Source organism: Colletotrichum aenigma (assembly GCF_013390185.1).
Source record: "Colletotrichum aenigma strain Cg56 chromosome Unknown KSG_Cg56_contig09, whole genome shotgun sequence".
Taxonomy (NCBI): Eukaryota; Fungi; Ascomycota; class Sordariomycetes; order Glomerellales; family Glomerellaceae; genus Colletotrichum; species Colletotrichum aenigma.
This window is the reverse complement of record NW_023500915.1, coordinates 2168268-2192471: the sequence shown is the minus strand read 5'-3', so window position 1 is coordinate 2192471 and position 24204 is coordinate 2168268. Positions and strand designations below refer to the sequence as shown.

Below are 24204 nucleotides of genomic sequence, written 5' to 3'. Positions count from 1 at the left end.
ATTGCAGGATATCTTTCTATCCCAACTAGCTGCATCAGTCGTTACACCCATAACGCCGGCCTATGCTTGAGCCCATTGAACTACCCTAGGAGAAACCACGAATTACCTCCGGCAGATTTCCTTGTTAAAACGTAGTCTCTCTCAGCCGTCCAATCTTGCCAATCTCGTACTCTATCCACCGGCCAACGCGTGTCCTGCCAGGAACCAAGATACTGCCGGGATTCATTACGTGGCAACCTTCGTACGTGACGCAGAAAGGAGGTGCTGTTGTGTCGACCAAAACCATGGATGTTGGTAGCGGGTAGATGTGCAGTGCTGTAGCATAGTCCCAGTGCACAGGGCGGATAGCCTGGCGGAATGGTGCGAGGTATCCCTGATCCAACACTGTCTTGACAAGCTTCCGCGCCGTGTGGATATCCTGTGAAAGGCTCGATGCGACCTCCTTGGCGGTAGGCTTCTCACTCGGCATGTCTACATCCATAGCGCCGTCTCCTTCTTCCACGGGGTCGCTGCCCGCCATGACAACGTCGTCCGCTGCCGCGTTCTCGTCGTCTCCCTCTTCTCCCTCCTTCTGTCTAGATGTCTTGAGGCGTACGGCTGTGCGGCGGAGACGGGCTGAAATGTCGTCGCGGAAGACAACAACCTCATGGTTCGGGCCAAACACCGTCAGACGGCTAGGGTTGGACGTCCAGATGGCTTCCCCATCCCCCTTGGCGCCGAGTTCTGCATTCGCGGCGGCGAATGCACGGCGGATGCGGGAGGTGAAGACGTCCGGCGCGGCTTTCCGAGGCAATGGGGTCGCAGCGCCTGCTGTGAAGGAGGAAACCCAGCCGTCATTATCCCCTGGGACGAAGACGAAGGTTGATGACTGAAGAAGAGTGGGATAGTCCGAGAGCGTCGACGCTAGGGCGTCGAAATATTCCTTGTATTCGATGCTGCCGCCGCTGCCACCCCTAGCGAGGACGGCGTGCTGCGTGAAGTTACCGGTGACGACGAAAGTCATCGGACTGGAGCCTTCAGGCTCAGCAGCGTATAGGGCCAGAATTTTGCGCATCGCTTGCAGTGTTCGCGGCTGATCGAGGTTCACCTCGCCAAGAATGACCATCCTACCACGACTAGGAACCTCTTCGGCGGAGTGACGGGGAAGCAGACGCTGTTCGAGTTTTCGCATGCGTGCCCCGACCGCTCGTTCACTGCCAACACCGAGGAAGTCAATCCAGCCGAATCCACCTCCTATGGTGTGGTCTTGTCCGCCGTCGGGTCCGCTGACGCCCAGTGTCGCTTTCCTTTTCTCACATGGCGGCTGTCCGATGAAGAAACCTTGAAATCTGCCACCTAGGGTGCCACCAACACCACTGCTCCCGCTCAAGCCTTTGCCAACTGACTCTTCTTCCTCTTCGTAAACGCCGTCCACCAGTACAATCATACCCGGGGTAAACCAGGCCGAATCTTCAGGAATCGCAACAGCTTGAGATAGGTCTAGGGCGATGGTAGCTGTTAGATCACTTATGGCAAGCCCTCCTGCTGGTAGAACGTTCAGTATGCCGAGAAGCATGTGATGGCTGCCGTGCCGGCCCAGCATGTTTGCGATCGGTGTAATCTTGTGGTTCTGTTGGTTTGATAACGAGTGTTTGAGCGACGGCGCTCTTGCGCTCGCCACGGCCGATGTGTGAAAGGACTCATTTCGTAGTAACCTTTGGTGGATGACATTATATCTGTTTCGAAATAGGGCGGTCTTGTGCGACGCCGACGGCAGTAAAGACGGCTTCGAAGTATCCCTGCGAATCTGGTCAGAAAGCTTGCTGGAGCCAACGAAGAAGGGCGCTCACCTTTCGAAATGCTTCTTGGCTACGTTGTAAGAGAACCTGGGTTGCTCGTAGGCGTCGATGACCTTCAGCCATTTCCTGGCATCTTTCACGTTGTCGTCGTCGTCCTCCTCCTCGACGCCAAGATTTGATATGCCAAGGCTTTGTTGGCTGTCCTCCCGTACCAAAGCAGATTGCGCCGGCCGCAGACCCAACCTCGTGCTTGAAAAGTCTGCATCCTGGCCAGGCTCGAGCAGAAGACTGTTCTGCCGGCTCAAACCCCTTGCACCAGTGACGATCTTGCCCCCGCTCATGTTGCCCTCCAAGGTCTTTAAGATGTCCTTGAGTTCCGAACTCGCTCCATCAACAATAACGCCGCCATTTCGATTCTTCCAAGACTTGGCCACCTCCTCAAGAACCTTCTCGGCCAAACCCTCTTCACGCCACCCTGAGCCGCAATGCCGGCCTATAAATGTTGCGAGTTCTTGAAGCGCCGTTGACGTGAGAGTCAAGCTGTGCTTTTTCGTAAACGTTCGGAAGGCAAGGGGTCTGAGAGTGGCTGGTGGCAGAATGATGGGAAGGATAGCATGCTTCGTTGGCGCAGAAACCTTGAAGGGCTTGAGCGGGTGTACAGGAGTGCCGAATGCGGGAGAGGACGAGGGTATCGCGGAGGACGAAGGAGGGGCAGGTGTCTTGGTGTTGAAGATGTTGGCCATAGGCACCTGCTTCCGCTTTGGAGAGATCGACGGTGGAGGATCCATTTTCTGTGAGGTCGAGTTTGGGATTGATCGAAGGCGAAGGCGTCAATTGCGTTGTCGAGATGCGGCTGTCGCAATGAATCGCAGAGGTCGATGTTCGTCACTCGTCGTGGATTGGGAATGTTTAATTGAGACGCGTCTCGTACCGCGTTTTCGAAAGTTGAGCGCGTATACGTAGTGTCCCTCAACCGCGCCAGGGTCCATGCGCCACACTCCCCCCAATTGGACGTTCTACGGCTGTGCGCTCCCTGTGGCTGCAGCTCCCCCTCGAGACTCCAGCATGCCGTCATCATTGGGTGGAGGAGTGGGAGCTGTTACCTCGACGAAAAAGCTTCAAAGGTAAGGCGAAGTGCATTCAACGGTCGCATGCTCTGCACCACAATTGCTCAAAATGTTGGCCCCAGCAGCCCGCTTCCTCCCGAGGTACAGAACTCCCTTCTTGCGCTCTGTCTCTAGTTTGGCGTCAAACCCATCTATTGTGAGTAAATCTTGTTTTCTTGTCACCGCAATTCTCACAGTTGTAAGTTGACCGAACGCCGTAGAAAGTGTTCCCTGCGGATGCGTCGCGAGCTTCCTTCCTTCTGTCATTTCTCGAAGATGAGCCGCCCAACCAAAGAATAGCCATAGGCTTTTCTACGAGGGATCCTCCCACGCCGCAGTCATTCATCGAGAACGGAACGTTTACCAAGATCCTCTACGAGGTCCTCGCTGAGCATGCGCACAAGGACAAGGACCTGCTCGCACAGGCAGCTGCATTTGCCGGTCCTGGCGGAGCCAACTTGGGATCTGGAGGCGTCTTCTTTGCGCAGAAGAGCAAAAGAGGCTCGCGTAAGGTCGGCGGCGGTGGTGGCGCCGGAGGAGGAGGACACGGCGGTTACGTCCACCTGAGCGACTCGAGAAACCCTCCAGACTTTGGTCGTATTGCCTGGCCTGAAGACATTTTGGGCAGCGTTGAGGTTGATCAGAGCGGAAACATCATTGGCAACCTCGAACCTAGCGGCACCTATCGGATCATCACCAATGAGGGAATGTGAGTTGCCTGTCCTGGCGAGAAAAGTTGAAATGAACTAACCTGACAATCTGCAGGCTCGGACTTAGTCCTTACCTCACAGACAAGCTAAAGGAGAGGCTCCGACAAGAAGACGAGAAGGATAAGGCACGATAGCCTTGACAGACCTGCAAAATTGATGCTATACAAGCGCCCAGTGGTCAACTTCGACTTGTACAGTACTGTAACTCGACGTGTAATCTTAGCTACCTCGCACCTATCATGACTGGCAACCAAGGGCAGGGTGTTTGATTTACAGAAACTTGCGCAAGACGATCTCATCCTTTTCGCCGGATTCTGCTATTCTTGGGATCCGCTGCGACCTTGGACGAAGGGGTTGGGTAGTAGGTAGCTCCGCGGATCCTGAGCATCCACTCACCTCCACTTGGCTTGGTTTTGGAGCAAGGAACAAGCACCCGGAGGGGATCGTGAGTTATCCTCTTAACCTCGGAACTGGAGTCGCTGCAGATTCTTCTGTCCTGCAGACTGAGTTCCACCCCGCACAACCCCGTGTTCAACTCCCGCTGTACGTGGACGAAAGGAGTCCTAATGGAAGCGAACGCATGCATGCTCTCCAGACCGCCGGTTGAGTTTTCTCGGTTGGGACACACTTGCAGATACAATCCTGACAATATGTGCCCTCGCGGCAATGCTGGACTGACAAGTTGATTAATACGCGATGTGAGGGCATTTGGCGATATCGGGACACAGGGAACCACGCTCCTTGAGCTATTTTGGGGAATTTAGCCGGCGCGGAGACGCTGTAGTGCCTTGTATGAAGTTGCAGGCCTGTCATCGAGATGACCTGCAGACCACGACGATCATTGGGCTCATTTTCCTTGAGTCAAGGGAAACTGGGGATTCCGGGTAGCCAAGAGTGGTGGTGTATCGAAGGGTCGCAATGGAGAGGTCATGCTAGACAAGAAACGAAACAGATTGTACAAGACTTCTCTTCAGCTACGGTACCAGCTATGATTGGCAATGATATTGTTGTTGGCAGTGGAGGGCTTTGGCAGAGCTGTCATCTGATCGACGCTGGCCGTTGACGACTACCTTATTCTCACATGCAAGACAACCTTTAAGCGATCATGAGACGGTTCAGGGCATTCAGGCGCGTCGGCTCACTCAGCTTCCATTATGATCTGTCACTTCTCAACCGTGTGCTCACCACCATCGGGGGAAATTTTGAGGGGGCAAGATGTGACAGGCAACGGCATTCTTCGAGCTCAACCATTTTTGATTGAATGCGCTTTGCAAGCGGCCAAGGCGAGCCCAACATGCGTGATGGAATCGGGCCATGATTCGGACAGAACTGCAGCTTCCAGGACAACTGACTGGGTGGTGGCCCAATGGTATGTATGGTGGCTGATTCGCGCCGATTCCACGAAGAATGGTCCCACCAATTACAGCGGCCCCCGACTGCTGTAAACAATATCGCTGTCCACTGAGACACGCCGGATGCCCTGTAGGCAGTGGGAAGCTGCCCCTCCATCTCCCCCCAAAGGCAGCCCAAAAAGGGAACGAAAATGCACAGACCGGCTCATCTCCCCACCACAGCGGGCGGGCGACCTGTCTGTAAGGTGCTTCTGAGGTGCTCCTGAGGTGCCTGGACTACCCAAACGTGCCCGCTGGCGAGGAGAAAAAAAGGTCTGCCGCGAACCAGGGAGCTTCTTGGCAGCCCTCCACCCGTCGATGTTCCCCTCCACAATCCAACTTCGTCATGCCCACTTGTGTGGTCCAAGTCCAAGGCTTGCTCCGGCCACAGCCCATTTAAACAAAAACGACCTGAGCCCCCCCCCCTCCCCCCGACCGACAACATGGCTTCCGGCTTCGACGAGGAGGAGCTCCATATCAGCCTCTCGCCCTCCCAGATCCGTCGACGCTCCCAGCAGCACGGTGCCGCCGCTGGTGCCGCCGCCGGAGCTCACGACCACCTTCAACCACCCGACGCCCTCAACATGGCTCCTCCGATCGATACCACCGCCCCGCTGCGGGACAAGATGAAGACGGAGCAGCGTATCGGCGCCTACAAGATCATCAAGACACTCGGCGAGGGCTCCTTCGGAAAGGTCAAGCTGGCTATTCATAATGGCACCGGCCAACAGGTCGCGCTCAAGATCATCGCCAGAAAGAAGCTCATCAGCAGAGACATGGCTGGTCGCGTCGAGCGCGAGATCGAATATCTGCAGCTCCTGCGACACCCTCATATCATCAAGTTGTATGTCACATGCAAGCAAACTGCTCTTATCGCCGAACCCCCTGGCTGACCCTCGCGTCCTCAGATATACTGTGATCAAGACACCAAATGAGATCATCATGGTCCTCGAATACGCCGGCGGCGAGCTCTTCGACTACATCGTACAGAATGGGCGCATGAAGGAACCCGAGGCTCGCCGATTCTTCCAACAGATGCTCTGCGCCGTCGAGTACTGCCATCGCCACAAAATCGTACACCGAGACTTGAAACCTGAAAACCTATTGCTGGATGACAACCTGAACGTCAAGATTGCCGACTTTGGTCTAAGTAACATCATGACGGACGGAAACTTTCTCAAGACAAGTTGCGGAAGTCCCAACTATGCCGCTCCAGAAGTGATTGGCGGGAAGCTTTACGCTGGCCCCGAGGTAGATGTGTGGAGTTGTGGCGTGATCCTCTATGTCTTGCTGGTGGGCAGGTTGCCGTTCGACGACGAGCACATCCCCAGCTTGTTTGCCAAGATCGCCCGCGGTACCTACAGCATTCCTCAGTGGATGAACGCTGGCGCCGCGACCTTGATCAAGAAGATGCTAGTCGTAAACCCCGTGCAACGTGCCACCATTGAGGACATCCGACAGGACCCTTGGTTCATGACCGACTTGCCGCCATACCTTGCACCCCCTGTGGAGGAGTTCTACAATACGGGCGTGGATCCTAACAAGGCCATCCAGAAGAGCGATATCGCGCCCAACGCCCCTCCCAAAGTCCAAGAGAAGCTTCACAATGAGGTCACGGAGAAGATCAGTAAGACCATGGGTTACGGAAAGAAGGATGTCGAGGAGGCCCTGCAAGCCGCGGAGCCCTCGGCTATCAAGGACGCCTACATGATTGTTCGTGAGTATAAGCTCATGCAGGTGAATGGTAAGCAGATCCGACCCCATGGGCCTAGCATAAGTTCTGACCCATCCTCTCGTACAGAGGCCATGTCATCACTTTCCGTCGATCAGGACTCAAATAGCCCGCTTCCAAGCGCATCGTCAGCGAGGTCTGGTGCATCCGGCGTTAGTGTACAGCGGCCGTACATCAGCAAGATCGGTATCCTGCCCAGCAGTTTGCCAACCTATCATAAGGAGTATATAGAGCGTGCGAAGGCAGGCATCGTGGACCAACCGACTCCTACGATTGTGGTCAACGAGCCATCCGCGTCTCGCACAGACGCTGAGAGGGAAGAGACTGCCCGCCACCTGAAGCCTCATTCTCGAAGCCAAGTCCGGCTCGACGACTCCAAGACACGGCCACAGAGTATGACGCCGGTGACTACAACTAAGAAGACAAAACCGGTCCGGTGGCAGTTTGGTATTCGATCTCGCAACGCCCCTTGGGAAGCTCTCCTCTGTATCCACAAAGCGCTTAACAAGCTGGGGGCGACCTACGTCCCAGACGAGGACTACGAAAAGATGCATGGCTCGGAGGCAGACCAGCCCAGCAACGAGGGCAGCTTTGTTGACGACTACGCATCCCAGGGGGCCAACGACTCAACGGCAAGCATCGACCCTCTCAAGAGGTACAAACTTCCAGCCGACCCGTGGCATATCAATGTTCGATGGGAAACATCAAGTAAGTCGCCAATGCTCATGACCTGTTAGTATGTTATTAAGTCTCCATAGCATTGCACAAGACATCGACTACTCCTACCGAGGGATCCAAGACTCCAGACAGCTACCATGTCGTTGGAGACGACAATGTCAAGCGGGACTTCGTGGCGTTGCACTTGGACATTCAGATTTACGAGATGGAACACGGGGTCTACCTCGTGGACTTCAAGTGCTCTGGGTACGAGACAGCTGATAGGAGGCTGCTCGAGGAGAAGGACGTCACAAGTCCCTTCCCGTTCCTGGACATGGCGGCCAGGCTGATCATGCAATTAGCCGAGGCGGACTGATGATATCTCCTTGGCGTTCCGTTATTCCTCTAGGCGTCTCTTTCATCTCCGTCTTTGACGAACGGAGAGCTTTGCAAATATTTCGAAAACGGTCGACTCTGCCATGGACATGGGAAGACACGTTGATCGATCGGCCATGTCACAGCGTCAGGTTATGCGAACATGGGAGTTTGGGTGCGTTGGAGATGGAAATGGGTGTGGGGGTTCTTGGGTACATCCAGCGGGAGGGCGTGGATTTGCGGATGCCGGCTTGGCCAAAGGCGACGACGGGCTACATCGTATGTGTCCCGACCGCTCTAGATCTACATGACAGCGGGTTGGACTCGAAACAAGGGGTGCGGTATATTAGACACATTTTCATCGGCATATCTAGTGCGGTAGCGGCAACTCAGCAAGCATTGTCAAAGTTGAACACGGCGCGACTCCGGCGACATTGAACCATGCTCTTCGGAGACCTGCAAGCTCCCGAGTCCCCCTCGAACTCCGGCGATCACGGCACAGCAGAGCCTCACACAATCTCAAAGAGTCCGGAATGGCCAAACCATAAAATCTGGGTCCCGGGGTGCAAAGGCGGCGAGACGTTTGTCCCGAAGTGGAAGCCATCTCCGTGGTGTGCGTTATGGGAAACAACACACACACTATACTCGTACACCTAATATCAAACCTCGGCGATTATTTCGTTCAACCCCTCGGGCGTGGTGATGCAGAGCCTCATGGAAACAAGCGCCAAGAAAAGAACAAAGTATAATCTTTGGAGACCCCTCGAGCTCGAGCTCGAGCTTTTGAGGTGGAGACGAGGTTGACAAGAAGAAGCAAAGACGATCGAGGTCGAGACTTCATCCATAGCTCGAAGCAGAAGCCAGCTCCGTTGGTGCGGTGAGACGTGCAAAGTCAAAATCGCAGAGATACAGGGAGACAGGCAGCGGCATTGGACCCTGAATGAGGTTGGTGTCAGTTTCAACGAACGATGACAGTCATCAACGCCGCGGGGGGCCCATCCACGGCTAAGCGTTTACTCGCCCTTGGACGACTGACGACTGACTGACGACTGGCCGGTCGACCCCGCCACGGGCTCGGATCTTGGGACGTCTCGAACCACATCAGACGATACACTCGAGGGCTCGGGACGGGACAACTCCAGACGAGACAACTTCCAGGGGGGGGAGAAGCTGTGATTACGTACGTCTCCCGTGCCGAGAACAGATTGCGCGGGAGAAGGGGGGGGCAAGGCCCGCGGTATTCGGCGCGAGCCCATCCAGTGGGGACAATCTTTTTGGTTTTCGGCACGGACGAAAGTCTCCGGGACAGCCGGCTCTCGCCCTCCGCCGGCCGTGTGTCCTCAGCTTTCTGCGAGTGCGATGCCGTCTGGCCCCTTCTCGCAGTCCCCTTTTTTCTTTGACATCTGCCGAACTCAAAAAAGGACCTCTATACGCGGGATGTGGGCGCTTGAACTGAGCCACGACGCGGGTCTGGGGAAACTTTTTGACCGCTGTCCGATGTGTGCGTGTCTGGCGTTCTGTCCACCTGGTCAGGGCGGGAACGTCTTAGTGATGCTGACAAAAAACTCACGATACACGCCGCCACGTCTTGCGCCGCGTACTGCGATCTCAGGCCTCGTACACTCGTATATCCCAATCGAGCGATTCTGCCATGATCAGATCACAGGGGTTGCCGCGCCTCGAACACAGCTCTGCACCTAAAATCCTGACCACTCCAAGAATCTTGAGATGCTCTAAATATGGCGAAAGAGGGATGGGCCTTGGACGGGAGAGGGAGAAAAACACCAGATGCAAGTCACCGAAGATCAGAACAGGGCCCAAGGGACCACCGATAACCCGACGAAACGTACGCTGCACGTCTTCGCCTTCTTGGCTCCCTCCTCACTCACCAAATTTCCCGCGGTCTTTGGACGCATGTAACTTGTAACCTTCGCTCGCGCCTTTACGCTGGTATTCTTCGACACCTGCAGGTTTGAGCCTTCCAAACCTTCTTTGTTCTTATTGCACGTTGGATAGAGTTCGGGTTCATCCCACACCATCCACGCCTCGAAACGCAACCTGAAGGGGGCAAAGATGGAAATAAGGAATGGGGGGGGGGGATTGACGACGATTTGGACCATGGCGGCGGCGAAAAGAAAGTTGACATTTTCGAGACTTACCGGCAGGAATCGCAATCTCCCTGTTATCCCGCCTCCTCCTCTCAAGTCTTTGGTGGTCCCATTGTTGCCTTTGCCCTTGCATTTGTCTTGTCTGATTATCCATCTCTGACTACAAGTAGAGAGAGAATTATAGTTCGGTTAGCAAGGCAGCGCTGAGTCCCTAGAAGGGTTTCCCACGCCCCTCCTCTCCAAAATTCAGAGTTTCCCCCTGCCATCATCCGTCACCCAGTCCAGTACCATAACCCAGGCCGCATTGCTTGATAATCGGAATATACTCCGACGAACATCACTAACTACTACCTGCTACTACTACACGCCCCCCACGATAGTCCGGTCTGGTCTCGAGCAAGGCTAGCAGACCTCGCTTGTAGCCCTCTCACTCTCTTCTCAAATGTACACCCTCACTACCTCCTTGGCTTGTACCATCGACGGTAGAGTCTAGCGGTACAGAAAGCACGGGACGACACATCCCACGCCCATCGTCCCCTCACACTCCCTCTCATACCCCCCTTATCCCCTCATTTCTCCAAATTCTCCAAGTTTTAGAAAGGACCTTGCATTCGCTGGCTTGCCTGCCGAGGGAAGTTTAAGACTACGTACAGTCGTAGCACGGTTGGGGAAGGGTGTGGCGCGCGCAGACCACGGAAAAATCCAAACCACCACCGCAGCAACAACAACACCAACCCCTACTTCATAACTCCAACGACACCACGGCCCCCAAGAAGGAAGAAAAAGGTTTTTCTCATTCCTGTAGAAAAGCAAACTTCGATAACTTAGAGTTTTGCCCATTTACAGCAGACAAGACTAGCAGAGGCGGCCGCCTGATATTCCTCCCCCCTATGCTCATCATCAGCATCATACCAAACGTCCCAGCCTTTTTTCAGTCTTGCGCAAAACCTCTTCTCTTTCTCTCTCGCTCTCTCTTGCACGGCCCGCCTGAGTGAAGAAAGCCTGTCTCTCCTTATCTCCCGGGTCCCTGTAAAGTTTGTTGGCACAGGCGAAAGTCATTCCTTCCTTCAGCCTTTGTCACATATCATACGTCTTATTTTCTTGAGACCAACATACCAAAGAGACACGGGCCGAGGCAGAGTACCCCCTTTCTTTTTTTTTCCTTTTTCAAATCAGCAAAGCTTAAAAACATATCTCTGGCCATGGGAGCGGAACGAAAAAGGACCAAAAGGCTTTCAGGAGGAAGAAGAAGCTATGACGCATGCCGCCCGGACGGGATGAACATGTCATCGGCATATGTCATGCATCGCGACGCCCGCTCTGCCTTGCCAAACCCGCCATTTACCATGTCAATTTTACCCCATTTCCCCAGATTAGAGTCGATGTCAATACTTGATGTACTTTTGCCCTGATTACGGATAATCAACGGCGTTGAACAGTAGTGCCATGCAATCAATTTAATCTCTCCCGCCAAAAAAGCAAAAAAAAAAAAGCGGCTGATGTTGTACCGCATGTGCAGTTCTTCCTCATCTGGGCCTATACCGCGAAACATTAGACAACCACACACCGCCCAGCACCGCAGCCGCCCGGGGCAACATGAACTCTAATTTCATCATTTTTGACCGCAAGTCATATGGCAGGGTGAGTGACACGCGTCTATAGCTGAACCGAGATATTGGAGGACGTATAGCGTCGGACACACTCCGAAAGGGGGGGCCAGGAAGGAAGATGTGGCTTGGTCGCACTGGTTGAAGTTGGTCTCGGACTCTGTCGTTGGTGTGTGGTGGAAAAGATGCAATTCCCGCTAGGCGAGAGAGCAGCAGCGTCAGAGCCTACCACGTCTCGAAACTAGACGCCACGCTTATTGATGTATCTACTCCTTTTCGTCAATAAGGTTTTGGGCCGCCTCAAGTCTAAGCCACCCAAAGCCAAAAAGACTACCTACCTGCTGCGTGCTCTCTCACCCCTCCAAAAACCCGTCTCATGGGTGGGTTTTGTCAGTCTTGAACCAAGAGGTGAACCAGCGTCACACCATGGGCCCGTCCGTCCTCTGATCTGTTGCTTTTCGTGCCCTGCGTTGCGTAAAGCGACGCAGCAGCCATGCGGGTTCGTTCTTTTTGCTCTTCTCCTCCAACTTTCTCTTGCAGTAGCGTCTTGGGAGAGCCGCCATAGCCGTTCTCGGTCCCGACGACAGGCACAGAGGCCGCAGAGTCTAGACAACATGAAGCAATCTGCTTTCCCAACGGCTGAATGGCATCGCACCCGCATCGCATAGGCGGATCGCTGCTAGCTTACATGCAGAGTTGACACCTAGATATGGTCACGCCCCTCTCTGTCCCCCTTGGACGGCCTCTTGTGGCTTGACCGCTTCGCTTCTTACCACTCTACGCTCTCTCTCTCTCTCACTGCAACTTTGGAGAAAAGGCAAAACAAAAGATCTGACCTTGACACCGACACCAACAAGACCAGTCGTTACACTTCGCGCCGCTGTGGTTTAGCGGGCGCGTGCTTGCGGACTTGCCATACCGCGCGACAGTATTTCCGCGCGCCGCGCGATTGATGTTGCTTAAGGGGGGTAAAACGCGAGGACGGAGCGCAAGAGAGATGTCGAGAAGTGACCTACTCTACGGTATATTGCCCGACTCCTAGGTTCGTCACTCTTCACAACCTCAAACTGGGAGAGATGTGGCGCTTGCTTGCAACGGGCACGCGAATACAGCACAAAAGAAAGGGGGGGAGCAGAAAAAAAGGCAACATGGTCGGCGAGCCGGCCTACCCCAGCCTCCAGAACCCGCCCCGGGCTCTTCAGGTCCGTCTCGGAAAGAAACCTTCTAGAACAGACACCTGTGGAAAAGGCGGACATCGTGAGAAAGTGCGGCAAGACAGACACAGAGAGGGTGGGCGGTCCTGCCAGGCCCGGCGCTTGCATGCCCCGGTGCCTGTACCCACCCAACGACGACGGGACCACCGACGCCGCCACCGAGGAAGGGAACAAACACCCAACTCCAACCGCATCAACGACAACACCACACCACACCTTCGCTTATTACCTTTGGCCTTGCCTTACCCATCGCCCTGTAGCCCTGCCCGCCTCGCCTCATCCGCCTGCTGACTTGCTGACTTGCTGACGGCATACACCCTCCCTGTTCCTTTCCTTGACCTTACCGGGCCTGCATCCCGCACCATGTGCATGTATGCTGCGTGTCCGGTGTGTGTGTATGTGTGTCTACCTCGTGTGCTTCTTGCTGCCCATCTGCGTGTCTGGCAGGTCGGTAGGTAGGTGTACATGTGTAAGTAGACACCCGCCATGTACTTTACTGCGTGATGATCTTCCCTTTCCTCCCCTCCCCCCCTCCCCGCCCCCCCTCGTCCTCCTCCACATCTCATCGAATCGAACTGTGACCCCCCCCCGGCTTGTTCCAACGAACATACATATCCCATTCTTGCTTGCTTACCCCCTTGACTCCGCAGAGCTCCGCGCTTCGCGTTTCCCGTGTTGCTGGTGTGCGTGTGGTGTGCGTGCCGTGCATATCTCCAAGGCCCGCATCTGCACCACCCACGGCGGCTCTAAACCTTCTTTCCACGGCCCCCTGGGAAGCGTTGCCTGTTGCTGGCTGCTGGCTGCTGCGACCCCCGATGCCCGCCCTGATGAACTTCCAACAGCGCGGCAGGGGGGCGCGGGAGAGGATCGAGGGATTGGGCGGATGGGGCAGCACCGAACTACACCGCAGCGCACCGCATCAGCAGCGCAGCAGCAGCAGCAGGAGCGGTATTGAGAGGATCACCAAACCCGCCTAGTCCTCCAATGATTATCCCCGGTTCACCTGAACTTCTGCCAGATTCGGCAGACTGGGCAACGCGGGTCATTTGTGCGCCGCCCCATTCATCCATCTTTCATCCCCCCCCCTTTACCCCCGCGAAGCAGGAACGAGATACGACGCGCAGTACGCGATGCGAAAAGTCCGAGAGAATCGGTCCCGCCTGCTGCTGTTGCTGCTGCAGGCTGCACTTACTCGCGCCGTACCAGGTGAGTAGAAAGCTTGGCCTTCTTGGTATACCCGTATTCCGTACCTTTGATATACAGCGTTGGTCATAATACACACAAAGAAAACCGGAAAAGGGGTTTGAGGGGGTTTGGAACGGCGCCGCCAAGACGAGCTGATGAGCGGGAAACGCCCCCAATATCATGAACGAGCGATACATAGTTTGGTAGGCGCCAAAGACTTTCTTTCCTCCAACAAGTATCTTGGACGTTGCAGGACAAGAGGCGGCCGCTCCGTACACCGTACTTAACAAACTACTGCATAGCACCCAGGTTACAGTAGCATGGTTCGTTGGCTGCGGGAGGAGGGGATGGGGATCGATCGTCGGTGTGTATCCCACGTCCTCGATGATGGGCAGAAAGAGGGATGACAAAATAGCACGCGCAAAGCTTATCTGCGACGGGTTGGACATCTGACGACGGGCAAGGTTTGGTGTGAGAAGCAGGAAGGAGCTGTCCATTGGACCAGGGCTACCGCGTAAATCGCCCCCCTCCAGCATGGATCTTAAGGTTTTGCTTGCTTTGCGCCAGTGCTACGCAGTGTTGGCAGTACTGTACGCAAGTACCCTCTTTTGTTTTATATAGTACGTACGGATACGTGCGATGGGTATATCTGACGATCGACGTGTGAGTGGGTGCCTTTTAGGTAGGTTTGCCCCTGTTTTTACCAGAGCGAGATGGAGAAAGGACGGGCGGGAAGGGAAGGGAGGGCACGCACGGAGGAAAGGGAAAGGGAAAGGGAAAGAGAGAATCTCCCTCTCTCCCGTGTGGTGACTCCCGTCCACATTCCCGTCCCTTCAACACATCCACCCATCTGTTGCGCGTTGTCTGTATGCTGGAAGGCTGTTTGGTGTAGTGCCCAGACTGCCGGGCTTCATGTGATGTATGAGGCTTGAACTTGAGGCAGTCGCACATTGGGGCATGCCTTTAACCCCCCCCCTTCTTCGTTGCTGAAATCGATGCCGGTGCGCCGCTAGTCGCCCTGACTGCTGGGAAGCGCCGCGGATTGCTGCCCACAGGGACAATGCGGTTGTCGTTGGTGGTGGTGCCTTGTGCCTTGGCTGGATTTCACCAACCACGGGACGACCGTCACAGAGGACCTAGAGGAAGGCAGAATGATGGGACGGTAGCGGACGCCAGATGCTGGGTTTGGGAGTGGCAGGTGGAGCATCGCGTCCGGGAAGGGAAGGAAAGGGCTGTTCTTCCCATCAAAAGGATGGGATTTGTGATTTGCCGTGGTAGAAATAGAGTTTGGCACTGCATGCCGCACCCTCAAGCATATGCGTGGAGGCGCCGCACAGGGCCACTTGGGATCGACCGTACGAGAAGGGCACCACGGGCACAAAAGTCGTGCCATGGCTGCCAGCTGAGCTGTGCTTTGCTGATATACGCCATGGATGCTGATGCTGCCAACCAACCAAACACACAAAGAGACGCTGCTCGTTTCGCCCTCTCCCTATTGGTCCACAGCTCCCGTCTTGTGTGCCCTTCTCTCTCTCTGCCTGCCTCTCTGCCTGTCCCTCTGTCTCTCCTTTCGTCTCAGCAATATCCCGCCGGGCCAAGAGTTGCAACACGACGGAACTGGTGTGATTGATGAGCTGCGGTCGATCGCTCCCGGCAGAGGAAGGACAGGCGAGGTTTGGCAGGCGCGCCGTAAAGCTTGATATTCCGAGGAATTTGCATGGTAGGCTGTGCTAACCTAATTCCTCCCTGCTCCCGTCGTCCGTCCTCCGTCCTCTCATTGAGGCTGGTCTCTCTGAACCTGACACCACCTGGCACCAGGCCTGGGCTGGTATCCAGTTCCAACACCCCAGCACGAACGAAACATGGCTGATCGGTTCGATTTTTTGATGGGGGGAGATTGACGGCTATTTCGCCGTTTGCTTCCTAACCCCGAAAGTTTAAAAAGCAAATCCCGATTTCGACTACCTTGCCAACGGCAGTACAACGTGAGACACACACACACACACACACACACGCGCGCACACAGCGCTGCTCTCTCGCTCGCTTGCTTCTCACCTTGGCCATGACAGGCTGAGGGTTTCCCTCTAGCTTTGGACACTAAGGGCACTTGGGCCGTTCAGTAGACTTTGCTTCAGAACCTGGGAAAATTCCAGCTGGTCGGTCCAACTCGGACTCCGAAGACGTCTGTTTGTCCTGTTCTCCGCGGTTGTCTACTGTCACTGGAGCCTGCCGAAACCACACGACTCCCACCTGCGACAACCTGTGGTCGGTCCGCCCTGGCGATCTTAATTGACTTCCTCCGATAGCAGCACTCTCGGCTGGCTATCGGCAGACTTTTCTTCATCAGACAAGACGGTGTTGTTGGTGGCTCGGACCTGGCGCGAATATAGCTCCACGTCACGTGCTCCTCCTTCTCGACCGCCACTGAACCGAAGTACCTGGCGGATTGTGCCAGAGGCTGAGCTGCTCTTCATATCTGCCGGCATATTGAATTTGGCGGTGCCGTTGCGGAAGGTCGAGAGCTTTGCTATCCTGTAGTCACCGGGTTTGCCCTGGCGTTCGGTGCGGTTTGGGTTGTTGTACACTTCAAGCCCGGTTGGGTACACGCCGACGCCTTCGACCTCCAACTTCAGTTCCTGGAATAGCGTCGCCGAGAGGCTGAGGTCGCCGGCGGCTGTCATGTTTGAGATTTGGTCGACAATCAGCGGGAACGAGTACGTCAACTTGTAAGACCCCTGGCCGCTGAGCTCATCCGTGCCGGTGATTATGAAGTTGTTGAAGCCGTTGCGCCCGAACTCGCTGATGGTCGCCTGGTTGCTGTAAGACAGCTTCTGGCTCCACACGGGGTTCATGGTGCCCTTCTTTGAGACGACCTCACCCTTGACCGAGATGGAACGCGTCACCTCGAGGTTAAAGGCGAGGGACTCATTTGCGCCGGTCGAGTTTTGTTTCAGCATTCGACCCGTCAGCTTAACGTCCGGCTCGGAAATGTCAACGGTAGGCGGTCGTCCGGTGGTGACGGATCCTTCTTCGTCAAGCCACAAAAAGACCTTGCCCGAGATGACCCAGAAGTTGCCGACGGTTGTGTTCACAAAGGTCTTGTCACCTTGATCGGCGAGGCCGGCAACCTTGATCTTGAAGGTGTGCTCGTTGCCGTCGCTCAAGACGGGAAGCCAGGGCGAGATGTCAATCTCGTGTTCCCGGAGGTCGAAGGCGTCGAGACCGACAACCGGGCGATGGAAGCTGGGCACGACTCCGCCGGTGAAAATAACGGGGAAGGGCCACTGCACGCCGGCCAGCTTGTCGTCGATGAGGACCTGGACCTCACGCCAGGGGCTTCCGGCTGGGGCCATGCCGACAGTAGCATTGAAAGCCGCGGCATCGCTCTGGAGGACGTTGCTCCACCAGAATTCCTCGGTCCCTTGGCCGTTGGCCGAGACGGAGAAGACTGCTCGATTGGCATTGCGCGGAAATTTGACGGTGCTCACGGCCTCACGCTCGGGCACCTGCCAGGCACTGCCTGTATTGGATGATGCGTTGCGGGACGAGATGGGCACGATGAGATCGGCTGGTGGTGCGAGGCCAGTGACCACGTCGCTCTTGAAGAAGGTCGCTGTTAGAGTGCAATTGAAGGGCCCCGTATATCTGTCGTCTTGGCAGCGTTAGCCGTTTTGGCCCCCACCCCGAGATCTCCGAAACCGACCAGGGAGCAAAACAGAAAGCAGCAGCATACAGACAGAGCAGTGCATATAGTAGTAGCAGCAAAGTAATCATACGTTTGTCGTAGTGCTGTAGGGAGGGTGTGGTGAACTAATAATAAGCACGTACATCGGGTCACGCACGGGGGGCAACCCGGGGGAGGGCCGGGGGACGGGGGACGGGGACGGGGGACGGGGGACGGGGACGGGGCGCTCGACACTTACCGATGAGGTTGGGGAGGTCGAATATCACCTTCTGCTTGGTTTTCCACATGCTCAGATACGGCGTCATGTCCTTCCAATAGGTCCAGATGATTCCGGGCGCCAGCCTGGGCTCCGCAGTGGAGGTTCTCCATACCTCCGCGTCGCCGAGATACAGCAAGGCCAGCCGGTCCAGTTGACGGCCTGCAGAAGTGGCAGTAAAGTTCACAATGACGCGGTTGAAGTCGCACCCAGGAGGTGTGTAGTCGCCTATCAGACCCCAAGTCAAGTCAAGTCAGGATACCTATTTCCACTTTAATCCACCACAAAGGCTGCTGCAATGCCGGCGACTTACCGACGAAGGGCTTGCCAAAGCTGTTTCCAAACGAGTGATCCATCAATTGCACCGTGCAGGCACCCGCCGAGTCTTTCCCCTTGTCATCGTTGCCACGCCGTACCTCTTGGTAGACGGGGCCCTTGGGGCCCAGCACTGGCTGGGCCACCTGGAAGCAGTCGAGAGCCCGCTGGCCCCGTGCAGCCTCGTCTGCTTGAAGCAAAGGGCTCATTGGCGCCGGAGTATCGGCAAGCACTCCCTGCGGACGGGAGCCATCGTCTGTCAATCTCGTCTCCGAGATCAGATTACGTGACGACACGTAGCCCGTATTCAAGCCAAGAACAAAGAAGAGAGACAAGGCAAGCGCCCGAGAGAGCGGCCAAAGGACCACCATCGTTGGGCTCTGGGGGCGGCGTAAACGCCCCTCGGTCTGCAGCCTTAAGGCCTGTCTCTGTCTGCCCTATGTCTCGCTTGGGTGGATGTCTAGTGAATGGTGTCAGAACCGCGTGACGAAGAAAAACCCACGGCCCCTGTGAGGAGAAGCAACAAAAGTGGTGGGCAGCAAGGGCGGCGGGCGCACATGGTGCAAAGCCACGGGATCCCAGGCGGTCGGTCAGGAAGGAACGGAGATGAAGGATTCACAACCCGGCGTGCGCCACCAAAGCAAACTTCAAGCAAGCGCCAGTGCAAGCAGCTGAGCGAGGACGCAGAAAGGGCAAAGCTAGCCCATGGCTGCTTAGACGGCGCCATGCGGCAGCGAAGGGGAGGTGAGGGGCGCGCGGGCAGTCGGTCTGGGTTGGTTCACTAAAGAGTAGGACGGAGTACAAGACGTGGATCTGCATCTATTGGAAGTATAACGGTTTGAGGCGGCGGCGGCGGCGGCGGCGGGGGGCAAGGGAGCGGGGAGGCGGAAGACCGAACCACAACAGGTCTGGTTTCGGCGTGCCTTACCTGATTATTGGGATATGATATAGCGCGGTGACCAGGTGCAAAGGTGCGTTCGTTCGATTTGATACCTCCTCGTGGAAACCGCGAGGGGCCGTTACCTAATCCCGCGCGGCGGCTGTCGTTGAAGCTGCAAGTAATCCAGTACGATGGACGATAATACTCGGCCTGAAAGTATCGTCCAATGGTAAGGCCAGATATGCGGGCGGCGCGCGACAAGACAAAAAAAGAACAAAAGAAGAAGAAAAAAGTGGTGTGTTGTGGTCCTGATGGATGCGAGAGAAGGTAGGCGGTTACGAGGTCCCTTTCGGCGCAAGTCAACGTTGTCGTGTTAGCCACCTGAGATGCGGGACGGTGGGCGGGACCGGTTGAAGTAAAGGCAAGAAGATCTCCGCCGTATCCGGAAGAGGAGCACTAAAAAGACGGGCTAAAGAATAGGTGGAATTAGATATTGAGTTATGGTTTGGACGAGGCTGTTTCGCGAAGGCCGCCGGGCTGGGTTAGGAGATGACTCGAATGGGGGAGAATGAAAACAATTTTCTCGCGAGAGGTTGAAGTGGAAGGTGAAAAGTCAAATCCAAAAGCCGCGACCCAATTGCTGGCCGCCTCAGGGTAGGTGGTCTTGTGTCTCTCTCTGTGTTTCTTGGCCCTCCTCTTCTCTCTCCGCGCTCCTAACCTTTGATTTTCTCCCGGGTGCGGCGCTGCGCTCGTATCATGTATCATGTATCAGTATCATGCCCGCCCTGCCCCTTCTCCGAGGAGAGAGAGAACTGTGTGCGCAGACGGGAAGAGCAACTCTCAAACAATGTGGGTGGCTGCTCTCTGCGGCAGGACGGCACCTCTTACAAGTCGGGTGTTTCCCTTGCTTGGGCACCGTACATCTGTACCTACCTTACCTCCAAAACGAGAGGAGAGAGGGCGAGGCGCGGTCGCGCACCTGCCATGCCGTGCCATGCCATGCACAGCAAACAAAACACCCTATAACCTTAAACGACCCGACCCAGCCAGCCAGAGATCCAAGCTGAGGCCGCCTTTGCCTGGCCTCTCCCACCTCGCCTCATCTTTGCAAGCAGCGAGGGCAGGAAGATGGATGGCCCGACGGGCTGCCAGACCCGATTTCAGAATGAATAGTCAGCACCTCCGGAAGGGCCATCCCACTTATACCGGACGCTCTTAAGATGGTAGGCATAAGAGTCATGATTCAATGGTTCTCCAATGATTTCTGCCATCTAGTGTGAAGCTACATGCAGATGAGGGTGTCCGTGTCCGTGTGTGCAAATGTCACTCGAAAACGTTGCGGTGAGATCGCAGCACCCAGGCACCACTTCACGCATCGACATTCGCATTTCCGGACATTCATCAACGATGATTCTGTAAATAGCCTTTTGCATTCAACAAATAATCCAAAAAATTTCAAACCAACACACGACTAACGCATTCACCATGACCCCCAATCCCCAAGACCCAAGACATGAAGTGTAATAGTAAGTCCGCCCATGATCCTCCTGTGTGACGAGCCGTGGCACAATTTGCTGTGACCCGACAATGTCTTAGCGGCTTTCGCGTAGGCGCCTCGAGCGCTCGCCAAGCCACAGGTAGAAAGGAAGGAAGGAGGAGGGGTGTGAAGGTACCACTGGTGGCTTGAAGGCTGATCGGTTACCAACCAGGCCGAAACCAACGACAGACAAGACACCGCCTGGTCGTCGTCCAAACATGGGAGCCGATGGCTAGTGCCTGTGCCACGCCAAACGTGCGGTCGAGTATCATCGTGGCACACGCAAAAGTGCAGACTCTCGTCCAACTTGACGTGCACCGCTGCGGCCGTTTGTATGCCTATGCCCGCAACTGTTGCAGTTGCAGATGGCTCCATGTCGTATCCCACCAAACCTCGCAGTGTTCCCAGTCCACCGTTGAGACACCCTGTGCTGACGAGTTACCGACCGAATGTATCGAGTTGCATGCCGCATACATATGCGACGTCTCCAAGCGCTAGCCTGCATAGGCGGAACCAGGAGGCTCGTCGAAACATGTTCATCCAGTGACCGACTGCTGTGCGCCGCAGCATTCTGCAGACCGGTGAGTCCACGTCGTCCATGCTGAGGAGGATTGCTCGTTGCCTGCCGGAGACTTTTCCCCTCCGCTGCCTGCGCCCGCGGGCTGCGCTGTGACGTCCGCCGCGCTGGGCCGGCGGACAGCTATGACATGAGAGGGAGAGGGAGACACTGAGAGAGAGCAAGTATCTCGGACTTGGTCGGGGAAGGGTACGTCTTCCTGCGGTAGGTACTGAGGGGGGGTTTTCTGGGGGCTCTTTTTTGGAGTCTGGAGCTCGGACCCGGGTTCCCCACTTTTTCTGGCTGGTGACGCCCCGGACCAGGGTTTTTTGTCTGATAAGTGGGTGCTGACCGGGTATTAGAACGGATATATGCGTCTGGTGGGTATGCAGGTGGGCTGATAAGATTATGGGACGGATGAGGGGACCGAGGCGCGAGAGAGCCAAGACCGGCTCCTGGATAGTCGGGTAACGCTGCCAGGCGGGCGGATGGCGGAGTGCTGCGATTAACCAGGGGCCTAGAGCTCTGGAGGATCGAATGCTTGCAGTATGGCGAATACCGCACAGCGAGCAGCAACCGTAGCTGCGACTAAATGCACGCTGTACAGCTTGTCGTCTTGTCCAACCAAGTGTGCAGATCCGGTTCCTCTCTTTCCCAGGGGTACGAATGCGAGCGTCTCTGCGGCTGCTGTTGCCCCGACTGGCCCATCATCCCGCCTCGGAACTGGCAGAAATCCTCCGCGGCACCATGCTTGGCGTGACAAGGCTACCAGATCCCGAGTCCCTAGCTGGCGAGGTGAATCCTTGGGTATAGTGGATGATGGTATATGCGGCACTTTCCGAGGTGAAAAGAGGATGGGAGAGGCGACTCTCTGTGAGAACACGAAAGACGTTGCCTCCGGGTGATAGCCTTGCCACCCGTTGTTATCCCCAAAACGCCCCTCCCAAACACCTCGTAGACTCATGCCAAAGTAACTGTGAGAGTGCGCGCTGATAAAGCGCGCGGAACCGTAGATTCAAAGAGAAAACTGAGCAGATTGCTCAGTGTATCCCGTTGCTCGTACTTCACGCGCGGGCGTTGTCCCAGTAGCGCTTGCGGGCGGCCATGGCGATCTTGTTGCCGGTGAAGCGGTGTTGGAAGTAGTTGAAGACGGCGAACTCGTCGCGGGTCAGGACGTAAGTCTCGGGCTGCGCAGCGACCTTGGCCCAGATCGAGCTGATAGCGCTCTCCAGGATGCTGCTAACAGTCGGGTCTGATGCGCCGTCAGGGCTCTCGCGGGCAATCTCAAGCGCCTGGGCGACGCTGGCGGAATCCTTGACAGAGATTGCCGTGGTCGTGTTGCCGGCATGGTGGAGGCTGTGACCCATGGTGCTGACGATGCTGGTGAGGTAGGGCAGGTCGGAGGCCCGGTTGTTCGACGAAGACAGCGGTCTGTAGGGGAGGTAGAGGAGGGACTGGCTGTGGTGGTCTGCCTGGGGTGTGATGGACAGCATTGTAGGTTGGGAAGGCGGGAGTGATATGTGTATGTATATATAGAAGGCGAAGATGTAATGTTGATCTTTGGAGAAGGAGGCGAGTGTGACACGGCAGACTCTGGAGAGAAGGCTGGGGGATGAGAGATGATATATAATATGATGGTCTGATCCGATCTGGACTAGGCAGTCGGTGGAGGGGGGCAACGACGTTTAATAAGTAGTAGCTGGGTCCAGCAACGAGGTAGATACAGGAGCTAGAATGACGGATGCTGGGAGGCTCCAAAAAGAGGCGCACAGTTGTTTGACGTTGTGCCTTGGCTTGCGTTGCCTTTTGCAGGGTATAGCTGGAGCTGACCTTTTGATTGTCGGGATTGTAAAGTGGTACAAGATGCTTCGATCCAAAAGCAGGTCGACGTCAACCCCGGATTAGACTGTTCTCTTATAGGAACTGGCCTTGCTGCGGCGGATGAGGGAGCGGATGCCCAGGTCAGGTCGGCTCAGGTACGGGTACGGATAGTCAAGCATGGGTTGTAAAGTGTAATCGTCCGTATTGGCGGTACGTAGCCCGGGCAGGGAGTGTGGGATCTCAAGAGTTAGTTTTGGGGGGGAGTGTGAGTGACAAGAGGATGGGAGTGAGGCGAGAGAGTGACAAGTGCAAAGTGTGTCTGCAGGCGTGCGTGGTAGGGCCAGGTAGGCGTGTGGCAGGTGGGAAAGGCGTGGGATCAGAGCAGAGCAGAAAAAAGGTATGGGTAGGAGGAGCTGCAGTTGGGGATGGAGCTGGGTCTCCTGGGGGGTGGGAGTTGGAATAATTGGAGTTGGGAGTGTGAGAAGGAGAGCCATAGCCAGAGCCAGAGCAAGAGAGATGGAGAGACCGTGTGTGAGAGAGAGAAGCCGTGGTGTGTGTGGTGCGGCGCGGGAGGTGTGCGTGGGTATGCGTGTAAGTCATCAGTGTTAGTGAGTTTCCGTAGGGGAGGGAAGGTTGTCAGTTCTAGTTCCAGCCCAGTCCAATCCAAGTCATGGGCCGTGGCATCAGCAAAACGAGACGAGGAAACAGATGGGCGGGTCCTCCATTGACGGTCGACGGTCGACCTGGACTCGCAACAGTAATGCGACCTGCATCCCGTCACCAACTGGGACTGGTGCTGGGACTGGGGACTCACGAGAGGGGGATTGCCCTCTCCATCTCCATCGTTGGCAAGCATCCAACCGCCATGCAGAGTGAATATGTACACTACCATGTAGCGTGGCGGCAGTCATTAGCCTCGTACAGCAGCTTGGCGACGAAAGGATATGCCAGGTAAACGGGCGGAAAGAAGCCCAGGCTGGGTCTAAAGGGGAGGCGGGATACTACGCAGCAGTACAGGAAAAAAAAAAAAAAAAAAAAAAAATAGCAGAACAGTTTGCATGGGTTTGAACGGGGGACCGAGTACGTCGTGGGGAGGTAGCGTGGACGGAGGAGAGATCCCAACCCACAGGGAGTGGAGGGATGTGATGAGGTGGATGGATCATGAACATGGAGAAGGGAGGGCGTGTGGTGAAGGGTGGGGTTTCTGGGAGACGTGAAAGGACGCAGGGCAAGGTGCGCGGTTAGGGGGGGGGGGGGGGGGGGGGGGGGGGGTAAAAGAGGGGTGTTGTCT

At 55.8% G+C, this 24204-nt stretch overlaps 5 protein-coding genes across 5 annotated transcripts; 2 read left to right on the top strand and 3 right to left on the bottom strand.

The window, feature by feature from the left end:
- Positions 1-124: 124 nt before the first annotated feature.
- Positions 125-2566, bottom strand: DPB2 (DNA polymerase epsilon subunit B; the record flags this gene model as incomplete). The annotated part of the gene is made up of 2 exons (XM_037328493.1): positions 125-1778; positions 1830-2566. 2 exons carry the CDS (start codon positions 2564-2566, stop codon positions 125-127), a joined length of 2391 nt encoding a protein of 796 aa, XP_037173214.1.
- Positions 2567-2954: 388 nt separating this feature from the next.
- Positions 2955-3728, top strand: CGCA056_v013248 (uncharacterized protein; the record flags this gene model as incomplete). The annotated part of the gene is made up of 3 exons (XM_037328492.1): positions 2955-3041; positions 3106-3593; positions 3650-3728. 3 exons carry the CDS (start codon positions 2955-2957, stop codon positions 3726-3728), a joined length of 654 nt encoding a protein of 217 aa, XP_037173220.1.
- Positions 3729-5428: 1700 nt separating this feature from the next.
- On the top strand, positions 5429-7750 carry SNF1 (Sucrose non-fermenting protein kinase 1; the record flags this gene model as incomplete). Its single annotated transcript, XM_037328491.1, has 4 exons — positions 5429-5829; positions 5894-6729; positions 6787-7425; positions 7476-7750. 4 exons carry the CDS (start codon positions 5429-5431, stop codon positions 7748-7750), a joined length of 2151 nt encoding a protein of 716 aa, XP_037173209.1.
- Positions 7751-16148: 8398 nt separating this feature from the next.
- PNAA-0 (Peptide-N4-(N-acetyl-beta-glucosaminyl)asparagine amidase A) lies at positions 16149-18328 on the bottom strand (the record flags this gene model as incomplete). Its single annotated transcript, XM_037328490.1, has 3 exons — positions 16149-17515; positions 17787-18032; positions 18118-18328. The coding sequence occupies 3 exons, from the start codon at positions 18326-18328 to the stop codon at positions 16149-16151; spliced, it is 1824 nt and encodes a 607-aa protein (XP_037173217.1).
- Positions 18329-22156: 3828 nt separating this feature from the next.
- Positions 22157-22585, bottom strand: CGCA056_v013245 (uncharacterized protein; the record flags this gene model as incomplete). The annotated part of the gene is made up of 1 exon (XM_037328489.1): positions 22157-22585. The coding sequence occupies one exon, from the start codon at positions 22583-22585 to the stop codon at positions 22157-22159; it is 429 nt and encodes a 142-aa protein (XP_037173207.1).
- Between the last annotated feature and the right edge of the window lie 1619 nt (positions 22586-24204).